Below are 24,911 nucleotides of genomic sequence, written 5' to 3'. Positions count from 1 at the left end.
TGGGATTTAGTTGCCCACCTATATTAAATCAAATTACTTTCCTGGTTCCAGGGCATCGGTTGTAGATAAGTATGTGGAACCTGGTGACCCAGAAATGTTAATTTTCCTCAAATTGGTGAGAAGGTAGTTTCCAAGAGTGATTGACCCACCATGACAACCAGTATGGCTGTTTAATGAACTAGCCTCTTGTGAGGTTCAAATCTGATATTTCTGAAAGCTATGTTAACTTTTTCTTGTTAATACTATATGTGGTCAAATGTAATTTGAACCCCAATAAATCTGAGAAAACTAGACTCTATTATTGGTTCAAGATTTCCAGACATCCCCAAATTGGGAAAATGATTGTATGGCAATGAAAAGTAAAAATCGTATAAATTACCACTGGGATTGCATTTTTTGTGAGTGATTTTGGCCCCTCTAACAACCTTTGAACAATGCAGAGGTTAATTAGGTATAATTTATAGTCATCCCTCCATACTCCCGGTTCGTCTGCATCCAGATTTAGCCAGCCACAGACTGTGTGGTACTCAAGTATTTTACTATTTTAAAAATATCCATGTTTAAGTGGACCTGGGTACTTCAAACTACATGTTGTTCCAGAGTCAGCCCTGTATTGGCTTTCTGGATTTCACCAGCCTTTGGGGATTACAGTTGGAGTCAGTCTGAAGTCTCAGTTCTTTTTGACTTGAATATTTGTGGCATTTTTCTCCCTTTGAACTATCTGGAGGTATTGTTGTAAGAATACGAAGTTCTTTCACTTTTTATTTACAATTTTATGAAGTATTAAAAAATGAGACACAGTTTGTGACCTAAGTGTCTAATAAATAGACTTTAAAAGATACATGGCTGGCTGACTGGCTGGCTGGGTGGCTGGATGAACGAACAGATGGACAGTTGAATGGATAAAGATTTGTGTGGTTAGTAGGTGAGTTGAATGGGTAAAGATTTGTGTGGTTAGGAGGCAATCCAGCTGCTTCCTCAGAAGACTAAAAGTATTAAAACAGTTTCTAGAAGCATCAAGTTTCAGTGATGATTTGAGATGGTAATATTAAAATCTACCTTTCATTTCTTTTCTCTGCTGGCTGTGAAGCCAGCACAGGTGGGATGGAGTGAGAGTGTTGATTGGGGCAGTGCAAATGCATGGGAACAAGCTTCCAGGAATTCATCAGTGGTGCTAGTTTAAAAGAAAAAGATATGACACAGGGGAGAAGAACTGCCCTGGGAACCTGAGCTTAACAGGAGATACTGGGACAGTTTAGTGCCTCCAACTGATGTCTCTTGCAGTGATTAATATCTGATCCCATTCCAGATCTGTCAGATTAGCCTGGGTGAAACTAACATACTATGCTTTGGAAGTTAGAACCCTCTAGTCACTTCATAGGATGTAAGAGGAAAGTTTTGGGCACAGTTCCATTTTGGGTACAAAGTGTATTTCCTTATAGGTTCCCTGACCCGTTGCAGGGTCAGAGATCAAAACCCTACTAAGGTCTCCCCAGGACCTGAAGAACTCTGTGCACTGTAGTGAAAAATCAAGAGGAGTCTGATTATCATACTGGGCTGCTGCTGCCAACATGCTTACTCAGTCCCTACGCTTCCTCAGCACAATTTGAGATGGAAATTTTCCGGTCAGAATTTTTCCTATAAGTCTAAGAAACTTGGATTTGAGCCCATTGCACAGGCCAGGGTTTTTTTTTTCCCCCTTTTTCCAGTTACTTGACAAGCAGGTTGCCTTTGAGTAGCTCATATGGATGCCTTGATCTAGACATTGGCACATGCTGAAAAGGCAAAACACATCTTTCTCCTTTTGTTTGAACTTTAAGAAGATTGGTCTGCTCACCATTTTCTCCTGTGCTTTTAAGGCTTCCTGTTTCCTGCCTGTCCCTTTGTCTACCTGAGTCTCTCCTAACGGCTCTTCAAGCCACACAGGCTGGCTTGTGTGGGGTCCTCAACCACCCCAGCCCTTCCTGCTTCCCTGTCCCTCTAAGTCACTTTCCCAGGACCTACGTGACCTGCCTCCAGCCCACATTTTCCAATGACATTTCCCCTGAATTATTTGAATGGCTTAATCATAACAACAGTCTTAGATGTATAGCCTTATCCCCATTTCATAAATGAGAAAACTGAGATCCAAGTACAGACAGCCTGTCAGGAAGAGGCAGTCCTGAATTTTGTCTTCCCAACTGAAAAGAAATTCTGAGAACACGGTTGTCACATCTTTACTCCTTTAGTTTATGTTACAGAGGACAGTGTAGTGCTTGGTGTACAGGTGTTTAGTGCCTGGCTTTTAACCTGAATCTGAGTTGGAGAATAAATTGATTATGTCTCCATGGTTAGGACAGCAGTCAATAACATATTCTTTATGTGGGAGTTTGAACTTGGGGCTCCCTGTTAGCATGTTGAAGCCGGTTTCTCCTACTTCTTCTAGGGTTTAGATAATAGGGCCGACGTCAAAAGTTGTGCTGTATATTTCTGCAGTCACTTGGAAATTGTACCAGCTCATTAAGAGCACGGCTCATTATTTATTCGTTCATCCATCCATTTGTTAATGTGTTTGTTCATTTTACTCTTTAACCATTCAGCAAGTATTGATTGAGCAACTGAAATGTCATTCATACCATATGAGTTGGCATATGATAGCATCCAAATGAAAATGTATATAAAGCGTTATTAATATCGATTATGAAGGGGAGGGGAGAAGTGAGCAAAAAAAAAAGACAATTTAAAAAAGTTCAGCACATTGATGATAGGACAAGTATATAAGTGTAATTCCTCCCATATAAATTTCTTTGTGAACTGTGAGAGTTCAGTGAACAGAATAGTTATCAAAATACCAATGATGGTTATCTATGGCTAATGGAACTTTTATTTTTACTATTTATCTTGTCTAATGTATGACAGTTTTCAATACTTATATGCATTGTTTACACACTAAAAATTATAAAGCTGTCATTGTGAAAAATAATTCATAGAGTGTCTATTATGTGCGAGGACTAAGTCTCTGGCTATCAATGTACTAAATATTCACCCAAGTTCTTCCTATTTTCTTGGAAGTCCCATTTGTAACTCTTCAAATGAAAATTGATTTGAAGAGTAGTGAAAAGTGGACACTCTCAAATTCTGTAACAAGAATTCCATTAAAGTTCTCTTACCTGTAGGTTCAAGTGAAAGGGCTTTGGGAATGAGCTTGGCTCTTAGGTTTAGAGCTCCTTTGGTCTTGGGTCTTGGCTTAAACAGTAAGGGTAAGACGATACTTGTGAGCTCAACCTATCATTTCATAAGGGGCCTGGAGAAGGGTCTTGGAGGAATCAGTGAAAATCAATTGCAATGATGGAAAAGTCATCGAAGAAAAAATGTCTTAAATCCTGTGGGTTGGAGCCAGCGCCTCTGTACATAAAGGGTCTCACCGTCTGTGTTTATTGACACAGAACGTACTTTTAATTACCCTGAAGGAATTTCTGGCATGTTTTGCCTAAGCCAGTCTTAAAATCTTTAATCAGTAGTTTCATGACAACCAGGCCCACTGGCAATGGGGGCACCTGGGGGCAGCTGGTCAAGGGTAGTGTATTGCAGAGTGGCTATTAGTGACAGAGCAAAAGTATGCTTTATCAGAGAGACAGAAGCAGGAAAATGAGATGGCCTTGACTTTGAAGTTTGGCATGTCTTGTGTCTGAGAAGCCTGGGTTTCCTTCCCAGTTATTGACCATGAACTAAGCAACCTCCATAACCTCTATTTTTTGTATATTGAGGGTAAGCTTTGGTAAGATGATATAAGCCAGAGTTTGAGCGACTAATCAAGCCATCAGCTTTATTGCTTAACAACTAGTGACTTGAGAAAAAAAAAAAATGAATTTACCTTCCAAATACAGGCCCAGGGAAAATGTAGACTTTTTTGTGTTAATCACAAAATATTTTAAGAAAAGTGCTATAATAGGAAAAGCAGGATGATGGCGTCACATCATAAAGCCATCTTAATCCATCAAATAACTTGAGGGGAAGCCATAGCCCAAGGTGAATGTGAAGGCACCAAAGACATTGTTTCCTTGATTTTTATCTTTGTTCTTGAATCCCTTAGTTGAATCCTCTCAACAAGATGTAAAAGCAATCAATAGTACTAAATACTGTCTTTTATTCATCTCTCCAGGTTTAACTCCAGATGAGATTTCTCTTTTTCTCCCTACATAGAAATGCCCTTTTCCCTGTCTCTTGTCACAGCTGTCCTAATCAATCCGCATATAGGTTAAGTTTTACTTTTTGATGTAGATGGCAAAGGTGAATAACTTGGCACCTTGAAACCTGAATAGGAATCTAAAGGTGTCTTTGGCACAACATATTGAGCCCCCACTTGTGGAGCTACCAAGAGTGTTTCTGTCCTATTTAGTGACATAATGGCTCGCTGATAATCCTTTTTGCTTGCACAGAAAGGTTTCTCAGTCTATTTCATAGGAACATTCACTGAATGCCAAGGGAATTGCCAAGCTTATAGAGAAGTGAGGCCATTGGAAATGAATCCCTTTTAACCATCAAAACAACTGGGCAGATGGTTCCATGGATGTCCTTGGTGTACCAAGACTAATTATCAGTTTTAAACAGTCCCCTTTCCTCCTACCTTTCAAACTAGTCTTCCAGTAAACCAACTTGGCTAACCAGGTTGTTATGTCAGTGGCCAAATTTTAGGCAAGGAAGGAGTTACTGAAATAATAACCCCCTCTTATATTTCTGATGGGATTTTATATTTCTGCAAAGTATTTTCTCAACTCTTACCTATGTGGCACAAATTTGGAGAGCAGGTTTTATTTTGTCTCATCTTCTCAGTGAGAAAACAGACCCAGTGGATTTCATCAACTTGTCCATGATCGTGTGGCTGGTTTGTAGTGGAGACATGACTGAGGTCCAGAGATTCTGATTCTGAAAACAGAGCTCTTTCCCATGAGATTAGAATACTTAAATAAATCAAGCTTCATTGAACTCTTAAGTAGATGAAATCTTGCAATCTGGGGAAAGGGTGTTCATTTTGCAAGACATTGGCCACCTTCATCCTTAGCATGGGGTTGTTTGGGTAGAGCAACATGGCATATTACCCTTTGATTGTTGGTCTTGGCTGTGGGGTTTCTCATTCCTAAGGTTATTTATTGTTACTATTGCCACATGGGCAGGTTTGGGCCACACTCCTGGCCAGTGGTGCAAGCCTCAAAGAGGTTAGGGTTTGGTGATTATAAAGATGTGGCACAGTCCATGGACTTCGTTCTATTTCAAGTCTGAATATAGCACTCAAACATCTAACTCACAAATAGCTGCCATATGGGACAAATAAGAAAATAGGTAAGAAAGACAATGAATTCATCACTACTGAAACCATCCTTATCCCCTGGAAACATAATCCAAGGACAGGGAAGTTAGATTTACTGAGTGGTCTTTACATGCTAAGTACCTATTTTGCTTCCTTTACATTTAATTCTGTGAGCAGTGTATTCTTTATTAAGAAGCTGGGCTCAATAGTTAAATCCTCTAAGTACCCATAAAATAACGACATGAACGTGGGCAAACTCCATGAGATGGTGAGGGACAAGGGAGCCTGGGGTGCTGCCATCCATGGGATTGCCAAGAGTCGAACATGACTTGGAGACTGAGCAACAACAATGCAATCACAACAATAAGAGTAACCACCTTCTAAGGCTGTTTAAGGATCAAGTGAGATAGTGTTTGTACAACGGTTAGTTCAGTACCTGACATAGATTGAACATTCATTAAATGGTTGCTTGGTTGTCTTTAGTATTTCTAGAAGCCTTAAATGATCCTAAGTGTTGTTTGCTCTGGGCCAAACATTCCTTCTGCCCTCCAAGTCCCTAGAGTTCAGAATTATACTAAAAAGTATACTCAAAGGATTAAGAGCCCTGACTCTGAAAAACACTGAATTTGTCTCTGGACTCCATCCCTCACTAGTTCTATGACCTTGGGCAAGTTATTGAACCCCTCTCAGCCCAGATGTCTCCTCCTTCAGTTCTCAGTTCAGTTCAGTTCAGTTGCTCAGTTGTGTCCGGCTCTTTGTGACCCCATGAATCGCAGCACGCCAGGCCTCCCTGTCCATCACCAACTCCCGGAGTTTACCCAAACTCATGTCTATCGAGTTGGTGATGCCATCCAGCCATCTCAACCTCTGTCGTCCCCTTATCCTCCTGCCCCCAATCCCTCCCATCATCAGGATGAGTCAACTCTTCTCATGAGGTGGTCAAAGTATTGGAGTTTCAGCTTCAGCATCAATCCTTTCAACGAACACCCAGGATTGATCTCCTTCAGAATGGACTGGTTGGATCTCCTTGCAGTCTAAGGGACTCTCAAGAGTCTTCTCCAACACCACAGTTCAAAAGCATCAATTCTTTGGCGCTCAGCTTTCTTCACAGTCCAACTCTCACATCCATACATGACCACTGGAAAAAACATAGCCTTGACTAGACAGACTTTTGTTGGCAAAGTAATGTCTCTGCTTTTTAACATACTATCTAGGTTGATCATAACTTTCCTTCCAAGGAGTAAGAATGAGGCTAACAATGCTTAACTTCTTAAGGTTGCTGTGAGTATTAAATATGTGTTACAGTGTATATAATGTGCTCAGGACAGTGCCAAATATGTAGCATGTAATAAAGACTAAATCATGTTAGGTTGTCTTTTCACTAATATTACTTCAGTTACCTAACTGTCCTAAAGCAAAATCATTGCTGTCAAATGACGGTTGTTTTGATTACAAAACAGAAACAGGTTAATAACCCAACCTTAACCTTTGATCTAGTATCAGTTCTGGCTAGTGGTGATTGGTCTCTTTTAAATAATAAATATAAGCTCATAAAATAATAAATGGAATCTTATGAAAGATTTAGCCAACTGCTCGTCTCTTCTAAATATGAGATAAAACATTAAGAAATGAAAATTCATTATCTACTTTAGATACCATCAATAGGATAGTTTTTAAAGGAAATAGCTTTGAGATACTAAAAAATTAATAATAGATTAATTATAAGCCTCTTTCTATATTAGTGGCATCTTGAAGCTTTCTATTAAGACTTAATTTTGTTAGTTTTGAAAAAAACCTTCTTTATTTTTAGTACTTCTTATTTTGCCTGATTCATAGATTCTGCTAGAGTATAATCTTATAACTCTGAACACTTCAAGAGAAAGAGCGCCTCCTCTCATCAGTGAGATGACTTCTGTTTCTGAGCGCATCTAACTGCTTTTAAGTTGTTCTGTGTATCAGAGTGGCCTCTCTTTTTCACCATTGCTCCTAGCCCCACAATATGAAACCTTACCTCAAAAGCTTAGTCCTGGGCACATGATCCCTCTTTAACTATATGAGGCTAGCTCTCCTAACCACAAACTTCCTCAAAACTCCCTAGATGCCATATGACTGTTGTTTTCTACTCTTATGTTAGTAGAATCACTTGACGTGTTCCTTAAACACAAATTTCTGGGCTCCCCCCAGAGTTTCTAATGTAATAGATCTGGGATGGGGCCTAAACATTCGCTTTCTAAGGATTTCCCAGGAGGTGCTGTTGCTGGTGGTTCACAGCAACGTTTTGATAACCACTCCTCCCCAAAACCCAAAGGCAGCGCGCTTCATGTTAAGGAGGCTGAAGCCCAGAGAGGTTTTGTAGTGCTGGTGGTGTCCCTTCAATAGCCTGGATTTTGACAGGCCAAGAGCAACCTCACAAAATGAGACTAGAAGGGGGGACCTGGGGAGTCTGTAGTGCACCTGTGTATGTTAACAAACATTGTCACTTCACTGCCTCCTGGAGTCTGGATCTGAACCCCGTATTTGTCACAGGACCCAAGGGAGAACCCAAGACAGAGAATAGTGGCACAATAATGAAGCATGAATTATCCAGATGAAATCACCTATGGAAACAAAGGTATTAGTATTATTATTTATACCTACTCTTCTTAATAAAATAGCCATATGGAAGTGTCAGACAGTTCCCATTGCTTAAAAGTTGTGCTGTGGGACTCAAATCCATTAATTCACATTCAGAAAGCAAAGTGTAGATAGGAAGCATCGTTGAATTTACTATTTTATAGTAGAACTAAGAATGTGTTTTGATGAGATGTGTTGGTATCTGGCAAAGACAAATAATAATTAGCCAAGAAATGACCAGAAAGGGATTAGATAAGATAAGAATAGACCCTGCTTTAGAGATGCTAGAGATGTATGTCAAGTAGGCTAGTGAACCAGATGAAGAAAAGAGTTGGGGTCAGCAGACAAAGACAACGTGGGCTTCTTAATTTGTGTATGATGAAGAATGAAGCATCTTACTCAATGGGTAATTTTGAATTAGAAAGCAGGTCTAGAAATCACTATGTGGGAAAGACAGTATCTTCCAACCTGTATTAAATATTTGGAATCCCTTTTATTATAACCCCTAAATAGTCCCACCTGATTTGGAGGACATAGCGTGAGGACTTTTGCTGGCTTGTTTTTGTTTCTTGAAACTGTTCAGGGAGACCCTTTAGCTTTATAGCCTTGACATGTGGCTGCATTTTGGGGGCCCTGGAAAATAAAGTTTAGTACAAAAGAACTATTTTTATTTAAGAAAAAAGAATCATCAGAGATTTTCCCTTGAAGTGGAATTTGTAACAGATGTAGGTAAGAACTCTGAGACAGAGTGAAGAGGAAGACAGAAGAGTCCCTTTTGAGAAAAAGAATGGGGAAAGAAGAGTTTGCAAATAAATATTTATTATAGGCAAATGAAGCAGAAAAGGTGGTCAGTGACTTAGTAGGAGAAGAAAGCAAATTGTATATTTATGTGTATGTATATATGTTTATGCATATTCTCCATCAGTCTATAAATAAGGATGTGTCAGGCATTGGTGTCCCAAGGAAATTAAACAACCTTAGCTTTATACATTGATATAAACTCCATAAAAGTTAAATTCCTTAATGTGTTTTCTTAAAATAAGATAATGAGAGAGCAGGGTTTGTTTTTAAATAATACCTTGAGGGTATTTGTGATGTGAGGTAGAGTTCAGCTCTTTCATTGTTCTAGAAAAATTTACACTTTTCTGTCTGACTTATTTTAATAACAGGTATATTTCAGTATGGGGCTTCCCTGGTGGATCAGAGGACAAAGCGTCTGCCTGCAATGCAGGAGACTCTGGTTTGATCCCTGGGTTGGGAAGATCCCCTGGAGAAAGAAATGGCAACCCACTGCAGTATTCACATATTCCATTGTAATTTCAGTGTATGTTTTTATCATTCCTACCAACCAAATCACGTTTTCAGTGCATTCTAATACAGTATTGATTGGAGTGAGGGCTGAGTTTTATTTGGTTTCTCCTCAGTGATGGTCCTTTAATGAGATAAGATTAGATGAACTTTGAATAGATTTCCCCGAAGCTTCCAGCTTTTATGCCTTCTTTACCTCCTCTGAGAAGGAGGGGAGGGAAGGACTGAAGTATTTGGTTGTTTGGTCATGTTTTTGGGTCTGTATCATGTTAGACTCAAAATTTCCAAGAGCACTAAAGCTGCAAGTGAGAAAGCCATGGTTCAGAGTGAAGATTAAGTGTTTGTTTGGAGGGAAAATTGCAAGGATGAATACTGGCTTTTTACCATATCTCGTCAAGTCCACATATTGCTGAAAAGCACCTTCAAAGTAAGAAGACTGTGCCCTTTCAAAATGCGAAGGGGTTAAGGTTCATAAATAAGCATAAGGTATGAAATGAATGTGTATGTGTGTATTAACATAACGTAAGTGCCATGCAAGGCATTATTTTCACAAGTTAAGCTACTTTCTTCAGAAATGGACTCTGTTAGAATTTGGTTAAGACTGCCTTGAGTTTTCAATGACAGGTTAAAATTTTGTAATAGCAGTATAGGGCCTGAAGTCATGTGTTACAATCTTTGATTGTCTTATTTCTCTTTGTGCTCCAAAGAGAAATAAGACTTTAAGATGTAGCAGCAGATTGGCATGAAGGGAGTCTGCCATTCATCCCTTCCTTTACTCAGCATGTACTGAGCATTTACTGTGTGTTGTGCTTTGTACTGGGGATGCAGAAGTATAGCACCTAGACTCTTCTGTTAAAGGAACTCATGTCCTCATGGGGGACACAGACAGGACAACAGGCGGTTATTATGTAGTCTGAGAAGTTCTGTGATGGGGGGAAGACAAGGCACTGTGACATGATGGAGGAGGGCTCATGAAGAAGCAGATGGCTAACCTGGGACCTGATGGATGAGGAGGAGGAAGGTGAAGGGAAGAGGGATGAAGTGCTCCATGTAGAGATCATGGTATGGGTCAGAAGATAAAGGGGTTAGTCCTACCTGACTTAGTAGTTTGTTGACTTCAGAAAAAAGTCCATCTTGGAGATTTAGTTTCCTTATCTTCCTGTGGATACTGGGGTGGGGGGGGGCAGGTGGTAGTGATAATGGTTCTAGCAAAGATGGTGGCCCTGATTGGTAGGGGGAGGAAAAAGGAGATGAACAATAGCCATTCACATTTCCTGAGCACTTATTAGGCGCCATGTTTAAGCATACTAAAGAATTTCTATACATTAATTACCAACTTGAGTTTTATAATCTCTAGATAAGGTGAAAGTGAAGTTGCTCAGTTGTGTCTGACTTTTTGTGACCCCACAGACTAGCCTTCCAGGCTCCTCAGTCATGGGATTTTCCAGGCAGGAATACTGGAGTGGGTTGCCATTTCCTTCTCCAGGGGATCTTCCCTAGATAAGGTAGGCATCCTTATTATCTCTGTTTTACAGGTGAGAAAAATGAAGTTTAGAAAGGCTATGTGACTTGCTTAAGGTCATCCTGCTAGTAAGTGGAAAAGCCAGGATTTGAAAACAGAAGTTGACTCTAGAGTCGGCATTTTCTACTATTAGTATGTTGTTCATAATCTAACTTTTTCACAGGGATGATATAGAAATGAGTGCAGCAGTTTATTTCAGAGAGATTTTTAAACAGCATGGAACTCTGTGCTGCATTGTACATGTTGAGCTAAGCATGAGTCCTGAGCTTGGTAGCTAACCTAGAATAAAAAGTAAAAATAGTTTTAGCCATATGTGGGCTTCAGTTACTTGTCTTGTTAGCAGCCCCTTTTAATTCCATGGATTCAGCACATTAGTAGTCAAAAGTGGCATTCCCTAGGGGATATTTTTTGAAGCAACTGAACATTAGATGAGCTGGACCATGGATTTGCTCCCAGATGATAACTGTTATGTTAGAAAGTCCTCAAACATTTCTGAGATCGTTAATTTCTGTTACTCACTCCATGTGCCTCTATGACTGCTTGGCACGAAGTGAAATGGAGGCTTGGCAGTTCTCCAGTTCTTTTCAAGGTCTCGGCTTCTCATAGGGATAATTCAGAGCCCCAGATGTATTCTGAAAAAAAAAAAAAAACCTCTGGACTGCCTGGTTGACATAAACACACACACACACACACACACATATGTGTATATGTGTGTATGTGTGTATATATATATGTGTATATATATATATATATATTTAAAGTCACTTGGTCATGTCTGACTCTTTGCAACCCCATGGACTACACAATCCATGGAATTCTCCAAGCCAGAATACTAGAATACTGGGGTGGGTAGCCTTTGCCTTCTCCAGGGGATCTTCACAACCCAGGTTGTGAAGCCTGGTGTCCCACATTGTAGACAGATTCTTTACCAGCTGAGTCACCAGGGAAACCCGTATATATATATATGAGAATATGTGTGTATAAACAGATACATATACACACATATTCTCATATACCTATGAGAATATATATATATTCTCAACCTTGCCTCTACTTTTTTGCCAGATAGACTCTCTTCCTGTCACTTCAATGTCTGACAGCCATTGTGTTGTTGTGAACTTAGGACTGTCTGCACTAGTGACACAGAAGCAGGCCCACGTTGCTGGCCAATGCATTAGCCACCATTGGGAATAATTGAGAAAGTTCAGAGAGAGGCAGTTGTAAGCTCTTTGGGCACAGAGAGCATGCCTCCACTCTAAAGGGAATGGCTGGTTGTAATCTACACTAGGGAGATCTGCAGTGAACTAAAATCATGAATTCTGCATCATAGTTGAATTCCAGAGGTTAATTGTTAGTTTAAGTCCTGCTTGAGGCCCCAGTAGTGGGAGGGTGGGGTTCCTTTTGGAAGCTTGATTGAGCTAAGGTGAAAGGTGAGGCTATAATTCAGATATACTAGTGAAATGCAAACAGTTTCATGTATTAATGGTCACTAATGACCTGTAATCAAGCTATGATTTGTTAGGTTAAAGATGCAATTAGTTTATTTGTTCAGGGGTGTAAATGGAAGAATTTATCAATCTGCTGATTGTTCTTCTCCATTGGAAACGGTGGACAGGAGCATAGTCTGGAGCTGTGGGACCTCGGGGTGCCACTCTCGGTTGCTGAGATTCTCCCAGCTCCAGCCCCTCTTAGATCTACCATCTTTGTCAAATGGGATGAAGAGAGTACTCTTCTGGCACCCTCTCTCTGTGACTTTTCCTCTTGCTAAGCAAGCCCCTGCAGTAGTAATTTTTCTCTTTTTGGCTCTGCTCTGGTCCTAAGCTTCTATTAGCTGATTTTCTCGAAGTAGTACTATTTGTTCAAACATGTAACGCATAAATATTGAGAGCCAGTTATGTTCCAAACACTGCCCTAAGCCTTAAGGTTTGTAATGATTTTCAAGAGAGTCTTGTCTCAACCTTTGCAAAATTTACAATCTCTCTGTAGGTATCTTTAAAATTTTCTGTGACAGTAACTACTCCCTGCAGTGCTTATCACCAAAACCCCTCAGTGAAAACTCTCTTGGTATGAAACAGATGCTCTGTTGAGATAGGCATCTTTGAGAACAAGGCACTTTGATCTTTTTGGGGTACATCAAAATTGGCACTAGAGATTTTAAGGGATTAGAATGACTCCTTAGAAAATATAGACCTGGTATCTTCCCTAGTCTTTCATTTAACCCAAGGAAGTAAATACATATAAATCCTTATGGGAGACCATGACATTAAAATGTAAAATCCTTTCATCCTTAATCAGGTGAAAACACTGTGTTCTACTTGACGTGCAACCACAGAGCAACAATGATGCAGGTTATCCTGGCGAGGCACTGGCTCACTTGAGAGCATGCTGAGGCAGTGGGAATGATCACGCTCCCATAGCACATGACTTCTTTTTAATTTTTATTGCAGTATAGTTGCTTTACAATGCTGTGTTAGTTTCTACCATACAGCAAATCAGTCAGTCATACATATACGTATAGCCCCTCCTTTTGTATTTTCTTCCTACTCAGGTCACCACAGTGCTTGCAGTAGAGTTCCCTGTGTTGTACGATATGTTCTCATTCATTTTCGATTTTATACATAGTATCAATAGTGTATATGTGTGAATTCCAATGTCCCAATTCATCCCACCTCCCTTTTCCCCTTTGTATCCATGCATTTGTTCTCTATGTCTCTATTTCTGCTTTGCAAAAAGGATTATCTATACCATTTTCTAGATTCCACATATATCCATTAATATATGTTATTTGTTTTTCTGTTCGTGACTTACTTCACTGAGTATGACACTGTCTAGGTCCATCCCCGTCTCTACAAATGATCCAGTTTCACTCCTTTATGTGGCTGAGTAATAGTCCATTGTATATATGGACCACATCTTCTTTTATCCATTCCTCTGTTGATGGACATTTAGGTTGTTTCCATGTCCTGGCTGTTGTGAATAGTGCTCATGTGAGCATTGGGCCATAGCACATGACTTCTTTGCTCATCAAAACTAATCACATTCACTTGCAATTTACTCATCCCAAAGGACTATCAATCTCCTCCCCTCAAAGGTGCGAACTTGTGTCTCTCACTCAGCATTTATCCTAGAATCTAAAACAGTGCCTGACGTACAATGAGTATGCTCAGTAAATATTTGTTGAATAAAATCCAGACACAATGATGAGAGCTTAAAAGTTAGTAGTAGCATTTGTGATTTTGTGAAATAAAGCAAAATTACTTGATAACAATGATCTTAATAATTAGTACTAGTAAAGCATTAGCATGCCATAGCTGACCTCTTTGGCATAAGATTATTTTTCACATCCCCTTTATGTTCACTTCCACATAATACCTATTTCAGTGTACTAATGACATATTTGATAAAAGGAATTTCCTATATCTTTGGCCTAGCAGTGACATTTCTTACACTCATCACAAGGGTGACCAACCACATTTCTGATGTGAAATGACATATCCTTCAGAATCCAAAGAGGAGCTTTAATGTTCAGGAAAGTCTTGGCAATAGATACGTGGATTGTGTGGTCATTTCTCCCTTGATTTATCCAGTAGATGTTTTGGGAGGCACTTGTATGCCTGGCATGGGGTTAGGTGCCAGGAATGTGGAGTAACAAGGCCATCTGATGAAATCCATTAACAACAGACTAACAAAGATGAATGTACAACTGTGACAAGCACTGCAGAGGAAGAGTTTGTGGTGCTAGGAGAGTGACCTGGACAGGGTAGGCATCTCAGCTGAAGAGGTGAATGGGCTAGATCCCAAAGCCTTAGTAGGAGTTAGCTGTGTTGAAGAGCAGAGACAAAGATGTATTAACATGTGCGGTAGTAGCAGCAAAAGGAATGTGCGTTCAGAGAAGTAAAAGGGGACCCCTGTGGCAAGGTGGGCATTGGACGGAAGCCTGATCTTGCAGGACCTAGAGGGCATGTGAGGCCTTTATTGCTTTTTATCCCAGGAGTCAAGCAGAATGTTAAAATGTAGGGAAGATGGGGAGCTGTGACCAAACTTGTTTTTCAAAAAGATCATTCTGGCTGCTTTATAAGGGACAGAATGGAAACGATCTGGAATAGATTTACAGAGACAGGTGATTTTGTCATATGAAACTGATGCAGAATCTACATAATGTATCCCATGTTAGGCAGTCCCCAATATAAAGCAAGTACCCTTCCAAGAGATTGGAGATGAACTCCCCCAAGGTATAATATAGACCTCTTCAAGTCTCCTCTGTGTCAGTGCACACGCTCACCCAGATATAAATTAGCATCATGGATGCAGAGTGTCACATTAGCACCAGGTTTCCCATTCAGCTGATGTATCACTTGAGCATACTTCCTTTGTACTTTCCCCTTCGCCTTCAAAGGCTGTTCTCAGGTCTTATTTTCCTTCCCAGAAATGTGAGATTGGTTTTATGCTGTTGCTGTTAGAGTCATCCCCCACTTAGGGTCTAATCCGCTGGGGCTTTGTGCCTGTTTGTCAGGAACTTCGAGCATATATTAAGACATTTTACAGGGAGGAAGCTCTATTTTGACAATGATTATGCCTATTATCTCTTTTAATATATGTAAATTGCTGTGGAGAAACAAACCATTTTATGCCACTTGAATCCTTTTCAGGGAAGTCTGAATCCTTTTTGTGTAGCTTAGATGTATTACTGTCATTTTCCCTTCACGGAGTTGAATAAACACACTTAAATCAGACCTTTGTTAGTGTACCCTCTTGTACTGTTGCCCTAATAAATTGTTGTGAGTTTAGTCTTTGAAATCCATATTTGGTGACATTTGCAAATTCCTCTGTAGTCACTTCCAGAATTGAAATTATTGGGTCAACTCAGCAGCCAGTCAACATGAGTGTTATAGGTGCCAACTGTTTTGGGGATATAGCCATGAATAAAGAATACTACTACCTTTAAGAAGCTTGTAGTCATTGCCTACTGTTGTCCTGGAATTTATAGAGAAGCAAGGGCAGAAGGTTAGAGTGATGCATGTGGTAATGAATTAGAGTTGGAGATATCAGAAAGAACTCCTATTTAACTTGATATAGATACAAGTAGGGGCTTCCCGGGAACTTAGCTGGTAAAGAATCTGCCTGCAATGCAGGAGACCCTGGTTCGATTCCTGGGTTGGGAAATTCCCCTGGAGAAGGGATAGGCTACCCACTCTAGTATTCTTGGGCTTCCCTGGTGGCTCAGATGGTAAACAATCTGCCTGCAATGTGGGAGATGTGGATTTGATCCCTGGGTTGACAAGATCCCCTGGAGGAGGGCATGGCAACCCACTCCAGTATTCTTGCCTGGAGAATCCCATGGACAGAGGAGCCTAGTGGGCTACAGCCCAAGGGGTCGCAAAGAGAGAGCACAGATACACATGATTGCATAAGAAAATAGTTATAATTATGTGAACATATATGGATTTGCATACCTACCTATATTTCTTTCTGTATCGATGGGGAGAGCCTAAAAGAAATGACACCCCTGTAGCAAGAGGCACAGCTGGCACCCAGATCTTGATTTCTGAAACCATTCTCCAATAAAAGGAACAGGAATCCTTCAAGAAATATCTGACTTGGGGACTGGAAAAGGAAATAGACGAGATGTCAGAGTCTCTTAGTGCCAAAATGGAAGGAAGTGCTCAAAAAAGGAAAAAAAAAAAAAAAAAAAACCCTACATTGATGAGAATATGTCAACAGGAGCCAACTGGAGGAGTTCCCAATGGCTCAAGTGGAATAATTATAGAAAAAATAGACTAGTATTGGACTATATTGCAAAGTATAAAATAAATGTCCATGAATCCATACTGATATAAAGAAAGAATTAAATACATGAGCAAATGGAAGAGAAGAGAAAAATCTCCCCTGCAGAATGCCAAATAAATTATATAGATGACTCAGACTCAAGGGTATAATTCCCCATTTCTTAAGTGTGGACCACACATAGTCTTCTCTCTACAGAGTGAAGTTTAGGAAGGTGGGGAATGAGGACAGGAAGTTAACTTTACAGAGGAGAAATCTGACAAATTTTACTTCAGCTAATGATCAAAGTCTGCTGAAACAGTCATAAACTATGTTAATAGGATGTGATGAAAATGGCACTTAACCTCTGTGATCTTCTGTCAGGAGAAAAACATGAGACAAATTCCAGTAGAGGGGCAATATACAGTATCCTCGATCATATTCCTCAAAACCGTGAAGGTCACCAAAGGCAAGGAAAGTCTGAGAAACTGTCACAAAAAGAGCCGAAGAAATCATGACAGCTAAATGTAACAGTATCCTAGAAGGGATCCTGGAGCAGAAAAAGGACATTAGGTAAAAACTGAGAAAATAGGAATTAAGCTATGGACTTGAGTTAATAGTAATATATCCATACTGGTGTATTAATTATAACAAATGTCCTATACTAACATAAGATGTTCATAATAGGGAAAACTCTGCAAGAGGTATATGGGAATTCTCTGTGCTATTTGTTTAATTTTTCTGTCAATATAAAACTTTTTAAAAATTAAAGAGAAAGAAGCTTGTAGTTTAGTGAGGGAATCCACTAAGCTGATGGGCAGTTGTAATGCGGTATGATGAAGGAGGACGTATAGAGTGATGGGGAGAAACAGTGGGGCATCCTACTGGTCCTTCAAATCCTGTCTTGACCATTTTAGGCAGTTTACTCGACCGTCTGATCTCATTTCCTCATCTCTAAAATGGTGATATGGGGACCTCCCTGGTGGACCAGTGGTTAAGACTCCACGCTTCCACAGCAGGGAGTGCAGGTTCAATCCCTGGTCAGGGAACTAAGATCCCACATTCTGTGCTGCTTAGCCAAAGAAAGAACTCCACTACAACATGTGTAGCATGTAACACATTTTAAATAATTAAATGATAAAACCTTCCGTGAATCAATAACAGACTTCAAAGGCAAACTACAGGAGCTCAAACTCCCAGCTGTAAAGCTAGATGATTTACTCAATCTATCTGGGCTTTAGTTCCTTATCAGTCGGTAGGATAATAATAGTACCTACCTCAGAGAATTGTCCTGAGGTCTGGGATAATACCTGTGAAATACTTAGAACCAGTTTTGGCATACTGTACTAGATAAATATAGGCTTCTACGGCTGCTGTCAACTCAAGGATTTATGGTGAAGACTCTAGAGTAATCGTGGAGAGTGCCTCGCACATGCCTGCCATGTCATAAACCCTCTAGTGGTGGTGGTGGTGGTGAGGGTGAGGGTGAGGATGGGAAGGAAAAGGTGCTGGTGGCCAGGAGAACGCCCTTGCCTTGAATCCTACACACCAGACACAGTGGTTTTCCTTGACTCTAAACTGAGAACAGGATAGGAGTTGAACTGACACAAGGAAGGTGAAGGATATGGGCTACAACAGCAAGAATAAAAGTCCAAAAGCCAAAGGAAGCAGGGCACCTTTAGAGAACTTTACAGGGCTGAAAATGGCTGGAGTGTGGACTCTTAAGGAGGCAGAAAGAGGAGGGTTAAAGTGGAGCTAGCATTATGTCAGGAACTGAAGGCTAGGTTAAGGATTTAGGATCCATTTGCGTGCTGCGATTCATGGGGTCGCAAAGAGTCGGACACGACTGAGCGACTGAACTGAACTGAACTATCCTTGGGTGAACATAAAGTATGTACTCTTAGGCTTACTCTGGCTATTGTTGGGAAAAAATAGGTTGGAGGTAGATCATTTAGGAAGCTATTTCAGTTCTACAAGTGAGATGTCATGATAGGGACTCTGAAAGTAGAGTTTAAAGAATTTGAAGTCCAACAAGAGAAGATCCTGCCAACAGGTTGTTAGTGTGTGGGAAGGAGCGACAAAGAGCCAAGGAGACCAGAGAAGAAGACAGAGTTTTATTTGCCAGACATTTTGGAATATTTTAATATACTTTTGAAATTGTTATCTCATGCTCATGATAATTCTGTAAAATAGATGAACTGAGCAGAACCACTTCCAAATCAGAGAAGAATACAGAGGCTTTGAGAAAGTAAGAATCACGTGGTTAGTTGTGGCCCAAAGGACAATGAGATTATATCTTTTAACTTGTACCTTTTTTCTCTCTTGTGAGAGAACACCACTGACTTTTCTGGTCTTATAGTCCATTACGAAGCGCCCCCCAACCCCCCACCCCCACCCTTTTAGGAATGGATAGAGTAGAATCTGAGCTCCTTGGGACCACATTTCCCTTGGGACTATTTAAAACCTAATCTCCTATACTCCAGTACTTCTGAGGGCAGGGGGACAGTTTCACAATCTCTCTTATGATAAAGTAGTTTGATTGCAAGCCCCTAGGTTTATAAATAACTAGGTTTACGTACATAAATAACTAGGTTTATGTACTTCGACAAGAATAATGTTCAGTACACTACCAAGTGTCATTGACTAGCTAATAAAAATAATGAAATCAAGACCCAACTTGGTCATTATTCATAGCTGACACCTGGATAATTTTTAAGCATCAGGACAAAAAAGTCTGCATTTAAAAATTATTTTAACTGAATTTGCCAATTGAGAGTCGAGGAGCCAGACTTTCTAAGAGTCAGTACTTGGTTGTAGGACAATTGGGAAATGCAAACAGTGCATTTAACCTGGGCTTTTCTTTTCCTTTTGGGAGGGAAAAGGAAGCAGAGTCAGTTGGAAAGAATAGTTCTTTTAAAAATGCTGCAATGATACTTTACATGTATCTTTTACCCAGGCGTAATTAATGCTGCCTTTTGGATGAGATGGACCCCAAGTAGAATTGGTACTAGTGAATAATTAAAGAGCAGAGAGAGGACTACACACATTCTGGAGTCAGACGCGCTACCGTTGCGCCACGAGGCCTTCCCCACACACATTCTGATAGAGAAGGTGTTACTGCCTCTAACTTCTGCTTTGAGTTTTGATTTTTATGTTATAGGGAGAAAAAAAAAGACCTTGAAAAATCCTCTCTCATCTTTAAAAAAACTCAGCTCAAATTCCATATTTCCCCCAAAGTCTCCTTGACTATGTCATCTCTTCTGAACCCCAGCATCAGGGATTCTAATTCGTAATGCTTATAAAATAGCATACTGGCCACTATTATTTAATGCATATCTGCCTTGTTTCTATTTCTGGTTGTAGCCTCCTTGAGGGTAGACTTTATATCTTTCCCTCTAGAGGGATAGATGCATCAGGTCAGGGACACATCTGGTTCTTTTATGACTTTAATTTCATCACAGTGTCTCACATGTTATAGACAATCAATGAATAATTTTGAATGAGCAGTTCTAATATCTCAGCATCATTTATAGCTCTGATTTTTATGCTACGTATACCATACTGGTGATTGAAAAGGCAATTTACTTTTCATTTTTAATGAGAGGATAATTACAGTATTGTGATGCTTTCTCCCATACATCGACATGAGTCAGCCATAGGAATATGTTTGTCCTTTACCCCATCCCACCCCTCTAGGTTGCCACAGAGCACTGGCTTTGGGTTTCCTGTGCCACACGGAAGACCCCCACTGGCTATCTATTTTACGTATGGTAATATATATGTTTCAGTGCTATTGCGTAAAACCAAGTTGGAGTCAAAGTAGGACCGTTGGAAGTGATAGAATCTGAGACTGATCTTTGAACTCTGGTTGTTGTGGACCTGCCAAAAAACATGGGGTATTTGCGGACTGTCTAGGTTTTATGAAACTCTCTGTTGGTTTTATTTTTAGTTAAATCCTTAGAACAGTACTTTTAAACCTCCAGTTGACTGAATGAGAGATTACTTTGGTTATTCTAAAGACAGAGAAAATGAACTAAGATTTGTCACATTACCTAAGCACTGGTCTGTGTAATGTTACATGTTATCTCATGTAATTGTCAAAAGAACCCTGCAAAGAGGCATGTATTTTCTTCTATTAGCTGTAAAAAGAGTTTCAGAGAGGTAACTAATTTACTTGGACTTTAAGTTCTGTGAGAGCCAAGTATCTGGTACAGAGGTATCATTCAGCTAAATGATTGTTGAATTAAATTTATCCAAAGTCCTTGATGGGCAGCAGTGGGCCAAGCCTGAATTTGAACCCAAAGCTGTTGGTCCTTAAAGCCCATCTTCTTTCCACTACTGTTTCTCCTCTAAGGAAAATTTCTTGTAGAGAAAACACAGAACCAACAATATTAGCTTTTCGTTTTTGCTCTTAGCTTTTTCTGCTCAAGCTACATAAAACTTGAGTTTTCAACATTTGGCCCCAAATATCATTTTCCTCTGTGCTGTTTGCCCAGAGATGATGCTAAAGATAAACTTGACTTCCTGGCAACAACTCAGCCAGGAACTGAGAACTGTTAGAACAAACTCTTCCTGATACCCTAAGGGAACAAAAATAAACATTTGGAAAAAATAAAGTTGCCATAATGGTAACACTCTTTGCATTTTAGACTCTGTCTCCTCCTCCCTACCCCCAGCGTAGGGTGGGCTAGTCGCCATCCAGACACAGCCAAAAAGCAGCAAGTTAGAACTTTATCTTGTTTTATTGTTCTGCTTTGCAATTTTATTTTTAACAGAATTCTGGCTCTCCCAAGTCACTGATGACTACTCCATGTGGTCAGCAGATTTAAAAGTCTTTTCCTAAACTATAGTTTAAAAAAAAAGAGAGAGAGATTAAGTTTTTTAAATCGTGTTGGGGTATAATTGATTTACAGGGCTGTGTTCGTTTCAGGTGTACAGCAAAGTGAATGTTTTGTGTGTGTGAAACTGTCAGTTGCTCAGTTGTTTCCAACTCTTTGTGACCCCATAGACTGTATGCCCACCAGGCTCCTCTGTCCATGGGATTTCCCAGGCAAGAGTACTGGAGTGGGGTGCCATTTCTTCCTCCAGGGGATCTTCCCAACCCAGGAATCGAACCCACATGTCTTATGTCTCCTGCATTGGCAGGCGGATTCTTTATTGCCAGTGCCACCTGGGAAGCCAGTATTAGTTATCTATTCCAATCTATCCCTCCCCTGCTTCCCATGATAACCATGTTTGTTTCCTACATCTGCAAGTCTATTTCTGTTTTGTAAATCAGTTCATTTGCACCATTTGTTTAGATTCCATATATAAGCAATATCATATGGCATTTGTCTTTTTCTGTCTGACCAACTTCACCCAGTATGCCAGTCTCTGTGTCCATCCATGTTGCTGTAAATGGCATTCTTTCTTTCTTTTTTATGCCCGAGTAATATTCCATTGTGTATATGTACCACATATTCTCTATCTACGCCTCTGTGGATGGACATTTAGGTGGCTCCCATGTCTTGGCTACTGTAAATAGTGCTACAGTGAACATTGGGATGCATGTATCTCTTTGTTATGGTTTTCTGTAGATATATGCCCAGGACTGAGATTGTTGGATCAATTGGTAGTTATATATTTAGTTTTGTAAGAAATCTCCATACTGTTCTTCATAATGGTTGTACCAATTTACAATTCCTAACAGTATAGGAAGGTTCCCTTGTCTCCACACTCTCTCTAGCATTTATTGTTTGTACATTTTTTTGAAGATGGCTATTCTAACTGATAGGAGGTGTGATACCTCACAGTAGTTTTGATGTGCTTGATATTAAGTTATTTTTCAATTTAGTCTCATTGGTTTATTTATTTGGTTGCACTAGGTCTCACTTGTGGCACACAGCCGCACCTTCAGTTGCAGCACATGGGGTCCAGTTCCCTGACCAGGCCCTGTGCATTGGGAGCATAGAGTCCTAGACACTGGGCCACCCGGGAAGCCCCGATATTAAGTTTTATAGAGGCAAATTCTAATTCTTACACTTACCTCCCAGCTGATACAAATACATGATTTTTAACTTTTTAGAAAGTGCATCTGCATTTTAAGACTCAATCTGAATCTGTGCTTCTTTTAATTCAAGTGCTACATAAATAATGCTTGCCACCCCTACCAGCATCAAAAATAAGAGGCAAGTGATAATCTGACTGAAGAAGAGTTTTGTGTAGAGCACAATGAGAGCTAGCTCCTAATTAGAAGCTATACAAAGGGAGACTGGTGGTCTCTGTGTGGAACAGTCTTCTGGTACTCAGCCATCAAGGAGTGGAAGAGACAGGCTGGGGACATGGTCCTTTTACAGGGAGGATGTTGTTCAGTTGCTAAGTTATGTCTGACTGTTTGCAATGCCATGGACTGCAGCATGCCAGGCTTCCCTGTCCTTCAGCATTTCCCTGAGTTTGCTCAAACTCATGTCCATTGAGTCAGTGATGCCATCCAACCATCTCATCCTCTGTCACCCCCTTCTCCTCTTGGGAGAATAGAGATCCCCTTTGAAGAGGTGATAAGAGGGTAGAGTGAGGAAGATTGAGTTAACCTCTCATGCCTCTTCTGACCAGGATTTCGTTAATTCTCACTCCCCAAAATGCCCTTTGCCCTTGGAAGCTAGGAATTTGTTTTTGTTGATTATTTCAAGGAAATCTTATCAGAAGAGACAGTGGTGGCCCAAAGTATAGCATATAAGGATTTATTTAAGATTTGTTAAATAAGCTAGTATATGTTAGCCATAAACGTGTTAATGTAACACATGCACAAACACACACGCGCGAACTATAGGGAAGGGGTAAAGGGCAGATGCTTTGCATATCTTAGGTCCTGTTCCCACCCTCACTTTAAGCTGTAATCTACCCCCATCTTCCTGCCCGTATCGTCTCCCTCCTATTCCATCGGCCCATTCCTCTGTCTCTCCCTCCCTTCTTCCTAGCTCTGTGATCTTGTAAAATCATTTAATTACTCTGTGCTTTAGCTTCCTGTCCTATAAAATGGAAGATATATGTGGCTCCTTGCAAATTCATTGTGTTAGAGAGAATTAATGCAAAATACCAACACGGTTCTGGCAAGTGGGAGACAGCTGTTTTTATTTTTCTTTCATGCATTTTATTCAGCAGGTAAAGACTTTAACACCAGAATGGATATATGCTAGGCTCACTTTTAGGGATACAAACATAGAACCACCAAGGGCTCATAAAATACTGAGAAAGACATTCTTTTACTGCAGGTTGGAACTAGGGAGCGAACTTAGTCCAGAACTCAGTTCAAATACCCAGATCCCTCATTAGTCAACATCTGTGATTCCTCTATTCTGGAGGCAGTTGTTCCCTGTTTTTGAATTTCCTAGAGGTATGCTATCCAAAAAGGTCACCACCCATGTGGCTACTGTGTACTTGAAATGTAGTTATTTCATTTGAGGTGTGCTCTTAAGTGTCAAGGGCTTCCCTTGTGGCTCAGCTGGTAAAGAATCCCCCTGCAAAGGTGGGCGACCTGGGTTTGATCCCTGGGTTGGGAAGATCCCCTGGAGAAGGGAAAGGCTACCCACTCCAATATGCTGGCCTGGAGAATTCCATGGACTCGCAAAGAATCAGACACGACTGAGCGACGTTCACTTTCACTTTCTAAGTGTCAAGTACACATAAGACTTCAAAGACTTAGTTCACTATATAACATTAATAACATTTTAACATTCAGTTTAGTTCAGTTCAGTCGCTCATTTGTGTCCAACTCTTTGTAACCCCATGAATCACAGCACGCCAGGCCTCCCTGTCCATCACCAATTCCCGGAGTTCACCCAAACTCATGTCCATCAAGTCAGTGATGCCATCCAGCCATCTCATCCTCTGTCGTCCCCTTCTCCTCCTGCCCCCAATCCCTCCCAGCATCAGAGTCTTTTCCAATAAGTCAGCTCTTCGCATGAGGTGGCCAAAGTACTGGAGTTTCAGCTTTAGCATCATTTCTTCCAAAGAACACCAAGGGCTGATCTCCTTCAGAATGGACTGGTTGGATCTCCTTGCAGTCCAAGGGACTCTCAAGAGTCTTCTCCAACACCACAGTTCAAAAGCATCAATTCTTGGGTGCTCAGCTTTCTTCACAGTCCAACTCTCACATCCATACATGACCACTTGGTTGCATGTAAAAATTATATTTTTAATACATTAGTTAAATAAAATATACATTATAAAATTAAAGATAATATTCTGGGCTTTTTTTTAAGTTTTAGTGTACTTACTAGAAAATTTGAAACCACATATGTGGCTCATATTTTCTTTCTTTTGAACATGCTGTCCTGGTGCATCACTGTGGCACTTCATGGTCACACAGTTTTCTTCTCCCATCTGCCATCTGACTGTCTAACATATTGGTCATATGGATTATTTTTGCTTCTAAATTAT

General features: G+C 40.2%; 1 protein-coding gene across 10 annotated transcripts in view; it reads left to right on the top strand.

Moving 5' to 3' along the window:
* The window catches only part of PPP2R2B (protein phosphatase 2 regulatory subunit Bbeta), a 510,815-nt gene that overhangs the window by 209,568 nt on the left and 276,336 nt on the right, over window positions 1-24,911 (top strand). For 2 of the 10 annotated variants that reach the window (XM_070793767.1, XM_019965188.2), the window contains exon 2: window positions 7,814-7,898. The exons of the other annotated variants lie outside the window; for them this stretch is intronic. In XM_070793767.1, coding sequence (XP_070649868.1) covers window positions 7,862-7,898 — 37 coding nt within the window. In that variant the 5' untranslated portion in view covers window positions 7,814-7,861. The remainder of the gene's footprint in view (window positions 1-7,813; window positions 7,899-24,911) is intronic. 10 annotated transcript variants of the gene reach the window in all.

Source organism: Bos indicus, chromosome 7 (assembly GCF_029378745.1).
Source record: "Bos indicus isolate NIAB-ARS_2022 breed Sahiwal x Tharparkar chromosome 7, NIAB-ARS_B.indTharparkar_mat_pri_1.0, whole genome shotgun sequence".
Classification (NCBI taxonomy): domain Eukaryota; kingdom Metazoa; phylum Chordata; class Mammalia; order Artiodactyla; family Bovidae; genus Bos; species Bos indicus.
This window is presented reverse-complemented; position numbering and strand designations above follow the sequence as displayed.